We start from the raw sequence: 10,908 nt of genomic DNA, 5'->3' as shown, positions 1-10,908 counted from the left end.
AGAATTCCTAATGAAGCATTGCACGGATGCTACAGGATGACAGATCCAAAGTCCCTGCAACCTTGAGAGAAGACCCACAATTTGCAACTTCATACTTGCAATCCACCAGACACTTGCCAGCTTTCCAGGTGAGCCCACCCAGAAAGAGTAGAAGCACGAACACCTGGCCGCTTCCTTCCGATCATACTGGTCAGTGTAGTTAAAACAGGCAACACCCTAGGAGAGGAAGTAAAGTGCGCTGCTCAAGGAAGGATACAGAACAGAGAAGTTTATTTTACACGATCCGTCCAAGAAAACAATCTCCATAAACCAGTGCAAAATGTGCAACAGAATCAATACGTGTGTCTTAGCTCTGAGAGCCCAGATTGGTGATTTCCTCTCCCGTTCCTCCTTCGGGCAGGTGCCCCATCGGCTAACGCTGGCCTCGGTTTGCACCACTGACAGAAAACATTCAACCAATATGTAGCAGGTTATTTTTACAATTCATACCAGAATGTGTACAAGGGACGGGGGCGGAAAACCATACTGAATGAATGATAAGTGATCAGTGCTTAAAGTAAATACAGGGGGCAGCACGGGCAAGAATCCACAGTTTCAATAAATACAAGTGTAACAAGCATGGGTGGGTATCAACTCGGTGGAATTAGTCTGCATAATAATTCAGCATCATACAAAATCTAGCAGGGCTGTTGAGCAGTGATTGGCAACAACGTTCACAATAACTTAGGCCCTTGAGCAAGTCTGCATTGAACACATTCTGTGGTTCCGAAGGTGTCAGTCAGTTCTCTGTTTTCTCCTTCCCGGGCCATCCCTCCAGGATGGGAGGGGCGGAGCTGGGGCAGCTTGGTGGAGGCGTCCCAGGAGGAAGGACGCTGGCCCAAGAGCCAGCCGTCAGGGTCCAGTGTACTCAATACCGAGTGGCAAATCGGGACTTTATTGACGACGTCTGTGCAAAGTGTGCTTCTCTCCATTTTCCAAGAAACCAGTGTCTGTAACTCCTGCACGAAAAGCAGTGGTGGCCTCTGGGTCACTCCCTGTCACCCCACAAACAGCAAGCGACGAGCGCGCCTCTCAGGGACTCAACGGGCTGGGAAGCTTCTGGCGCTGACTGCCCGGCCCTGTCACAGTCGGGGAATGGAACCGGGGCCCCTCGTCCAAGGCCTCAGGCAGGCTAGAACTATTGCTTGAGAGACTAGAAGGTACCTAGTGAGAAAAAGATGGTCCTAATGGCTACGTGGGAAGCGGTCTTCTTCCTCGAAAGCCTCGCGCCCCCTGGGTAACGCCTATGGGACTTCCGGGAGGCGACCTCCGCTATGAAACGTCACGCGCCTGTCCCCGGTGGCCCCGCCCACATGGGCGTCTCCTAAGCGCTACTTCGGTGCCTAGTCTACCGCGCCTGGGATGCGATCCCAGAACACGCGGCAGGGACGGCCGCGGCTCTGCTGATCCAGAGCCCCGTGAAAGAAGAGGCAAGAGAAGCTCTCCGTCTCTGGAAGAAAAGGAAGAAAAGGGGGAAGCCCCCCTCCCCAAGTGAAACAACCTCCCCAAACCCAGTCACCTAGCCGTCACCTCGAAACATAACGAAATCCCAGACACTCCCTAGCATCGATAGACCCTCTCCTCTCTATTCCTTTGACAGTCTCAGGTCATAAATTAGGTTTGTCTTCCATCCAATAACTTAAAAAAGGAGGAGGGTTTGTAGTAAGTTTTGCCTGGCTTGGGCCAGTTAGCAGCCAGTTTTGTTTTGTTTGTTTTTCCCCCAGAATCTCAGTCACTGTTCGAAAATGGAGCTTGAAAATTCACGCGGATGTCAGAGTCTTCACACGGGAGGAGACGGGAAGGGGTGGGCCGGAGGAACCCGGGGAGGAGGGTGGGGGCAGGGAGGGGCGGGGACAGCTTGGGCCACCGAGGCAGGAGCGGAGGCCTGTGACCAGCGCGGGAGAGCCAGAGGCCCCGGCCCCGGGGACGGGGGCGGCCCGCGTGACTCGGGGTGCGGCTGGATCTTGTATTGCACAGAAAAGGAGGCCCAAGGCTCGGTGGGCGGCCGGGCGGGTCAGTGGTCGCCGCACATGGGCAAGTTCACAAACGTGAACACGTTGAACTCCGTCATGATGGAGAAGCACAGGAATACGCCGTACAGGAAAAGGCACCCGCACCCGAGCTTCTTGTCCAGCTGCCACTTGTTCAGGTGAACGCCAAACACCTGCAACACACACAGCCGGTCAGAGGGCGCCGGAAGAGGCGGCGCCGGGAGGGGAGGGGGGGAAGTGGGGGGTGGAGGAGGGAGAGGGGCCGCCAGTAGCCGACTTCGCCCGGCACCGATTGTCTGTGAGCACCCTTCGAGCTCATCGCTCACGTTTTGGAAGATCAGAGCACCAAAATCAAGAAGGGAAGTCAGAACTCTAAAACAACTTTAGAAAGTCCTAACAATGGGACCAACCGACACAGGCACTGCGGCCACCACACTAACCCTGAACTTCAACCCAGCACTGCTCTGTGCCCACAGCCCCTGTTCTCTCTTCAGCCTCTTGTCCCCAAGCAGCCCCTGGCTCTTCCTGAGGACGCATCTCCTGGCAGGTGGTGGCCACTATCTCTTCCATTCCTATGCCTGGAGGCAAGGTAGTTGTACCCCTTGCTCCTCACTGCTGCTTTCCCCAAAACACCCAGTTTGGAATCTAAAGCCTTCTAACAGTCACACTCCATCTCATCTGGCTACAGTCTGCACTGCACACCCGACCTCTTGCCTTCCCCTTTCCTCAGATCCCTGAGTCCCACTCACTGCCACTCCCCATCTACAGCACCCGAACTTCCTTCCCCACAATTTCATCGTCCATGGAGAGGATTTTCCCAACACCTGTCCTCCACCCCATCTCCAACCCTGCACCTGCACTGCGCTAGTCTCATGTGGCCACCCAAATCTGGACATAAGTAATATTAAAAACTAAGTTGCCCAGTTGCACTAGCCCCATCTCATGGGCTCCACACCCACACGTGACCAATGCCACTGTCAGTGCAGGTGCAGGCAAAGGCCACTGTACAGGTTCTGCTGGATGCTTCTGCAGCTGAGAGCCGGCGATGAGTAAGAACAGGAACGACTCTATCCTCTCAGTGTCCTTCATCCCACTCTCTGACTGCCATCTCCTCTTTCTAGCTTAGTCCATCTGGAAGCCTCCCTCCTGAAACTCTACAGACCTGCAAGGACCCAGAACTCATTGCTACCACCACCATTCCACCGCACGCCATCCCCTGGACCCACCCATGTTCCACCTTACCCTGCCAAAATCCCACCAGCAATTTCTAGAACCATCCCTGGGCATCTACTGCCATTCATTGGCCTCTCTGGTGATGTCGGTGAAGCCCCAGCCTTGGGTTTGAGCCTAGCTTCCAGGGAATCCACATTCCTTCTGTGCTGCTGGAGGAAAATGCCTGGCCATGCCGAAGGGTCTCCCTTTAAATTCAAGCCCAGAAATCTCAAGCGGGCCATTAATGGCAATCCTCCCACATTTCTCTAAGTGCGCACTCTCTCCTTTTCTTGCATGGTTGTTTCCAGCCTTTCCTCTCTTCTCAGACCCCCCTTAACCCCTACTTCCCCCTTCACTCTCAGCACATGACCATGTTCCCATCCACAGAACTCCCACCACCAGACCCACTTGCTCGCCTTCTCTCTTGCTAGTGAGGACCCGATGCCCACGGCTCTGTCCACGGTGCACTCCTCCACATGAGTACACAAGCCCACCTCCCTTACCACTCAAGACATGGCCCCAGAAACTACCCCTCCCCACGCCACCTCTGGATTACTCCAACTGGGATAAAAGAATCCTGCTACTTCTCTCCTCTTAAAAAAACAGCTACATTTTTTCTGGATAGACATTTCTCTCCTTTCTTTACAGCAGGATGACTTGAAAGAGTGGTAAATACCACTTTGTCCAATTTCTCTCCTTCCATTCTCCACTAACTCGTTCTACTTAACCTTCTGTCTCATTGCCCCACAAAACTACCCTCTCACCAAGAGCACCAATAATGTCATATCGCTAATCTGAGCGGCCAGTACTCAGGACTCATCTCCCTGAGAGAGCTGATCACTCCCTCCACCCTGAAATACCTTCTCCACTTGGCTTCCAGATGCCAGACTCCCCTGGTTTTCCTCCTACCTCTCTAACTGCTACTCTGTTTCTTTTGCTGTTTTATTATCATCATCTTGACCTCTGGAGGGCACCAAGTCTCGGATGTTGGGCCTCTTCTCTTCTCTGTCCTTGCTCACCCCCTTGCTGCCTGCATCTAATTGCACGTCTTTAAATACCATCCATGTTCTGGGGCCTCCAGCTTGAATGTTTCTCCTGAGCTCAGACTCATCTTTCCAGTGGCTTTTTTGACCGTTCCCTTGGGTGTCGAACAGGCACTGAAAGCTCAAGATGTTTGAAATTGCTCTTCCCCCGCTGCTGACAAATCTACTTCTCTTCCATCTTCTAGCAACCCCATTTCAATATCCCAGGTGGAGGCTAGACTCATCTCCTACAGGTTGTACAAGTGTAGCTGTAAGCATGCGCTCTGATGTCAGATGGCTTGCCCCTTCATTTATTTGGTGTCAATTCCTCTAGCTGTCTCAGATGTTCATCTGTATAATGGGGCTGGTAGAGCGGCTACTTGATGGGCATGTGGTGAGGTCCAAATGGGAAAATGTATGCAAAGCAATGAGCATAATGTGTGGCTATGACAGGTATCATAAGCCTAGGTCACATGAGACCCAAAGAAACTCCTAAGCTACAGAACAAAGAATTGCATAGATTCCCACTTTTGTGTAAGGCTGTGTTTGCCTTAGTGAATCCTTGACATTTGACTCACAGCATGATCCTGTCAATGACCTCCAGCTTCCTGCCTGATCTTCTGAGTTCCTGTTCTCTAGCATATGGATGTTCACATGCCAGTGTAATTCAATGTCTGTTTCCTTGAAAATTTCAGGAAGAAACACACTGCATCTCAATGTTTTCTAATGTGAAAATTCAACTGCCTACTTGTATGTTAATGGATACTTCATGTGGACCAGTCCATGTGTTGGTGCAAATTGATTTCCACCAAAACATGACAGCTGAGTTGGAATATCAAATTATACAAGTAGATATAATGGCCAAGACAGCAGAATGGCATCAAAGTACACTTCAGTAAAACACTGTATTCTTAGTCTCTGAATGTTGGTCAAATCCATGGATTTATGGAGATGCTTACTAACCTGGAACAGATAATTAATTGGAATCTACCCTTCTCTTGACTAATCTTGTAGAAAAAGTGGATCTCTCCTTTGCTTTTGATAAAAATGGCTTGGGCTTGACATGAGGCAGGGCCACGCTTCTCAGAGGAGGGCTGGCTCCTCTCATACAGAGGGAAGGCTTTCTAGTGAGTTGCTAGGATCCACTTCTAAAGAAAACAGCCATGAAGGAGATGGGACATCTGTAGGCCAATTGTCCTCATCCCGGAGGCCAAGCCCATCTGGTGTCCAAACAAACTCTGTAGCCAAAGAACCCAAAGGCAGGGCTGGGGGTGAGGGGAGAGGAGTCACAGGAACTCGAGAGGGGAAGGAGCTGTAGCCTACCGTGACAAAGACGGAGGCCAAGAGTAAGCCCACGGAGTAGATCAGTCCTCTGCTGTTCAGCCGTATCTGTAAGAAAGGATGTGCAGTTAGGCTTCTAAAAAGGCATCTGCTCAGTGCAGGGGCTGAAGCGAATCTAAGTGGCGATCAGTTCAAATCTCTCCTTTAGAACGACAAACAAAAGGGAGCTTGGACAGCCATGCTCTGCCACTCTGCTGGGAGCAGGGGTATGCACTTTCCTAGGACAGCCAGGGGCGTCCTTGTCTTGTCCCCTCTCAGTCCAACCCCATCCTACCCTCCAGAGATAGGGTCCGCTGGGGTGCTCCATGGCCACCTGAATTCTCTGTGGTGTGCAGCCTGATTCTTGGTGCCCACAACACTTTGCTGTGGACCTGACCTCCAGGGAGCACGCACTTTCTTGACATACAACTTTTAGGGTAAATCTCGTGACACTGAGGGATGGGAGCAATATTTTGAAAAGTATTACTAAACTTGTTATCTCTTTTGCATTCAATTGTCTGTGAACTGCCCACAGACTGGATGGGAAGAGATGGGTGAATCTTGCTCTTGTCAGCAAGCAAAGAAGAGGAAAGAGTTAACATTCCATTCCTGGTATTCGTAAAAGGATTTTGTTTTGTTTGTCTTTCAGGGTAAGATAGTGAGTGAACTGCCAAACACTGAGGAGAAAGAGAGAAACAATTTTTGGAATTCTTATAAGATAGCACTGTCCAGCAGAAATTTCTGTCATGATGAAAATGTCCTGTATTTGCGTTGTCCCATATGGCAGCCATTAGGCACATGTGGCTTGTCCAGCTGAACAAAAATTTTAATCTTATCTTCAATTAATTCAGATTTACATTTTAAGAGCCACATGTGATTAGTGGCTGAGGTATTGGGTAGGACAGGTAGAGAATATTTAGAGGCCACCTGGCCAAAAAAGATTACAAAGTTTCTTTCATAGTGTAGAGAAGATGTCCCTTCTGCCTTGACCTAGGTCAAAGGTCATGAGGTCGTCTACCCTGAAATAGGAAGTATGCCTGAGAGTAGCCATGCTCGAAGCATCCTCCCTGGACGAGCATCATTTGGGGGTTTATTAGAAATGCAGGATCTCAGGACGTCTGGGTGGCTCCGTTGGTTAAGCGGCTGCCTTTGGCTCAGGTCATGATCCCAGCATCCTGGGATCGAGTCCCACATCGGGCTCCTTGCTTGGCGGGGAGCCTGCTTCTCCCTCTGCCTCTGCCTGCCACTCTGTTTGCCTGTGCTTGCTTGCTCTCTCTCCCTTTCTCTCTCTGACAAATAAATAAATAAAATCTTAAAAAAAGAAATGCAGAATCTCAGTCCCCACCCAGACTTCCTGAATCAGAAACTTTGGGATGGGGCCCTCCAGATGATCCTGATGTATGAGAAAGTTTAAGAACTTTGAGCTGGTACTGAGGCTAAATCCACTTCTGATCTCCACAGGTTTGGGGGCTAGGACTTTGACATTCATTTTCACCAGTTCTCTTGGAAAATCTTATCTGCATAGAGGCTTGGGGACCACAGAGCCCCGACCAACATACACTGTTCTGCTGGGAATCAAAGGCTCACCTGTACCTACAGGAAGGAAAAGCAAGGCAGGTTGATCATTTTATGAGAGAACTGAGTGGTGACTATTACTAGAAGTGGTTTGGGGCCCTTCTGACAAGGTTCAAGGTGCCTCTTGGCACCCTTTTACCAGTTCACCCCTGGGGTGTAGGTATGGGAACATGGGGGTGTCTCTGTAGGTGGGTGTGTTCACTTTACCTTTTGGTGACAGGAAACTCCATGCCCTTAACAGTCAAAACCTTTGTGTGGGGATCCAGGGACATACCATATCTTCTTATGCAATGTTCTGTCACAGAGGGAGTCCCTCTCTCCTGCTGGCACAATCCGTGTGAGCCAACCATTGACTGAACCCCAACTGGAAATTATTCCTAGCCACCAAATGCCTTTGGAAGAGCAAAGGACTCAAATCATATCTCTGTGATACTAAAGCAGTGGGTTAACCTGGGTAAGTTCATGTAAAAAAACAAAGGATCTGGGAACCTGGGTGGCTCAGTGGGTTAAGCCTCTGCCTTTGGCTCAGGTCATGATCCCAGGGTCCTGGGATCTCTGCTCAGCAGGGAGCCTGATTCCTCCTCTCTCTCTCTCTGCCTGCCTCTCTGCCTACTTGTGGTCTCTGTCTGTCAAATAATAAATAAAATCTTAAAACAAAACAAAACAAAACAAAAGAACCACGAAGGATCGGATCCATCCCTGTCCAGCTGGTAGCTTATCTTCCTGCAAACCTTTGATTTGCCTATAGAAAGATTTCCTCCTTTCAGCAGTTGTGTAGGGATAGAAAGGCTAATATCTAGGAGTATAGCATGAATACTGAAAAAGTATTCTGTCCATACTGAACCTATGATAATCCCACATGTACCTGGCCAGAGTTGGAGGGCAGGGGCAGGGCTCCTCAGAGCAAGATGGCAGCTCCTATGCAGAATGAAGAAGGGCCTACAGGGGCTGTCTCTGTCATGCAGGCCTTGGGCTTACCCTGAAGATGTGAGCACACACTCAGAAACCCTTTTGAGCTCTTATCTGTCAACAATGCATGGATTCTGCTAAGCATGGGGCCAATGTATTCACAGCCCAGCTCACCCTTTGAGCTCTAGGGTTGAATCCTTGTCAGCAAGAAGAATTGAGTAAAGTGATTTCCTGCCCTTTGGAAACCAAGAGCCATGAGAGCTAGGCTCTAAGCAGGTACCTTCTCTTTGGCCAAGCCTTCTATCTTTTCAAAATCAATCATGTTCAGCTAGAGCTTTGGAACTTTATTCTTCCTCCATTGACATAAAATCTCAAAGAGTGGTGCTTTTAAAATTCTAAACCTGGCTCCAAAGACTAAAGACAACTGACTTGGTGGAATTTTTGAGTATATTTCACATTTTCACCTTTTTCTCTGCAGTCATCCTTTGGTAACAGATTGCCACATGCATCTAGAGGTAATTTTTGTATTTTCATTCATTACAGACCTGGGGTCTCAAAGCCTGTATTGAGTTCTTGCTATCTGAACCCTCATCTCCACACAGACATGGCAGTCAGGAATTAGGGTTCCTTCAGTTGCCTCTGGGTCCAACTTGAACATCTCCCAATCACTGGAGACTACGGATGGTTTGGGGCAAGAGGTGGCCAGCTATGGGCCATGGGCCGAGTCTGGCCCACTGCCTGATTTTGTAGATGAAATTTATTGGAGCTCAGCTCGTTCGTTTGCATATTGTCTACTTCTGCAGTGGTAGAGCCGAGAAGTTCCATAGAGACCATAAGGCCCATGAGGCTTAAAATATTTCCCCTCTTGCCCTTTCCAGAATGTCTGTTGATCCCTAGTTTGGGGCATGGGCTCCTGATCCAGTTTACCAAACCCCTTCTGAATCCTTGTTCGGTCACCCACTTTCTGTATCATCATGGAAAAGTGAATTAACTTCCCATGTCTCAGTTTTCTGAGAAGTAAAATGGGGATAATACAATTTCTACCTCATGAGGTGGTTGTGAGGACTCACTGAATTAATCCATGTTAAAAAGCTTGAAAAGGACCAAGTGTATAGTGAGTTCTCACTGTGTCTGGTCCATTATTCTCCACTCAACCCATGAGCTGCCTAATCCCTTCTCTGGTACCCCTGGCTGCTTCTTTTATAAACTCACCACCTACGAGTCCCCTCTTCAAAGCCTTAGTAGATGACAAACAGAGTAAGGGTGGGGACCATGTCTGACTTTATCCTCTGCCTTGCACAAGGCTGAGCACAGACCACATGCTTCTGTATGTAACCAATGAAGAGATGATGAATCCATTTCCTTTGCAGAAGTGAAATGGAGCAGGGTGTACTTTTCACAGAGAGGCTGGGAGCAGGGCAACCCCAGCTGCCATTTCCAGATAGTATTCCAGAAGCAATGCAATCCTATCCAACATTCCCTGTCCCCTTTCCCCACTTTATTTTTTTATTAATGCATGTAGCCTTTTTTCACCTACCATTTTATTATGAAAGTTTTCAAACATTCCGAAAAGTTGAAAGAATTACACCATTTTTTAAAACCATTATAGTTCACAGGTCGTTTGTTTCTAGATGCAATTTCCATATGGTGGAATTCACAAATCATAACTATACTGCTCAGTAGTTTCTGAGTTTCTGAGAAATGCATATACCTGTGTAACCTAAACCTAAACTGTAACCATGGTAGAGAGCACTTCCATCCTCCCCAGAAAGTTCTCTTGTTCCCTCATCAGTCTCACCCAAGATAAGTCACTGCTTCTAGGCTTAGCCTGTCCAAGAAAGTTCATATAAATGGAGCCCTATAATGTGTGTTCTTTTACATCAGGATTCTTTTACTCAGCAGAATTTTTAAAGTATTTCTTCATTTCCTTTGTATTTTTCATTACATCAATAGTTCATTTATTTTTGTAACAGCAAAAATATATCACAGCTCATCTAGTTATTCTCATCTAGTTTGGGGCTATCAACATGCATTGATTTTATAATTCACAAACACAATGATAAGAGACCTATAGAGGCCCTTGTCACCCACAGGAGAAGCAGGAATGAAGATAATGAAGACAGCCAGGGGGGTCTTCTGGGACCTCAAACATGCTCTTTCACATCCCAGCATCCTGTCTCTCTAGCTGGGCACTAGGAGCCTCTCTAAACAGGAGAGATTCACCTTCCTCACCTTAGCACACTGCTGTCTCCCTTTTGGAACCTCAGTCAGGTCAGATGGGTTGCGTACCCCCTACTCAACCTCAGCTCTATTCTGCCCATCTCTCCCTCAGTCCTTTTGAATCTTCCAAGTTCACTGAGCCCTCGCTGGCCCTAGCTCCACTTTTGATGCAGATCACTTCCCAACCTTGTCTGTGTAGCCTTCCCTCCTCTCCAGCCAGTCCCACTGCTCTGAGGCAGATGCTTGGTCTTCAGTTTTTCCTTCTTCCACCCAGCACCTAACTCCCCACTTGTCTACATATACTGTACTTAAGTTTAAATAAACATCTGTGGGTGATGCTGAGCATGTGTGTGTGCTTGTGCATGTGCGTGAGTACATGCATGTGTGTGCATACACGTGGGGTGTGTTTGTACACATATAGGGTGCATGTGCATGTTGGAGGCAGTAAGGCTGAGTGGCATGGGGCAAGATTTCAGAGCTGGATGAGGAGACCAACATGGGGGTGGCTTTAAGCTGATCTTTTTAAGCAAAACAGTGAGAGGACATCAAAATAGTTTTGTTTCTTTTAAACAAAAAAATGAGGTATAATTTGCATATAGTAAAGGGTCAAATCTCTCTTA

General features: G+C 48.4%; 1 protein-coding gene across 1 annotated transcript in view; it reads right to left on the bottom strand.

Annotated features, from left to right (window-relative positions):
- Positions 1–253: 253 nt before the first annotated feature.
- SLC24A3 (solute carrier family 24 member 3) overlaps positions 254–10,908 on the bottom strand; it is a 480,638-nt gene continuing 469,983 nt past the window's right edge. The window contains exons 16-17 of the mRNA XM_004754143.2: positions 5,588–5,653; positions 254–2,203 (exon numbers count right to left, since the gene is read on the bottom strand). Of these exons, the coding sequence (XP_004754200.2) occupies positions 2,054–2,203; positions 5,588–5,653 (216 nt within the window). The 3' untranslated portion in view covers positions 254–2,053. The remainder of the gene's footprint in view (positions 2,204–5,587; positions 5,654–10,908) is intronic.

The sequence above is a fragment of the Mustela putorius genome, unplaced genomic scaffold, assembly GCF_011764305.1.
Source record: "Mustela putorius furo isolate JIRA1106 unplaced genomic scaffold, ASM1176430v1.1 tig00000253_pilon_pilon_pilon, whole genome shotgun sequence".
In the NCBI taxonomy this organism is placed as follows: Eukaryota; Metazoa; Chordata; class Mammalia; order Carnivora; family Mustelidae; genus Mustela; species Mustela putorius.
Note: the sequence above shows the minus strand (reverse complement) of the source record. Positions and strands in the feature narration are given on the sequence as shown.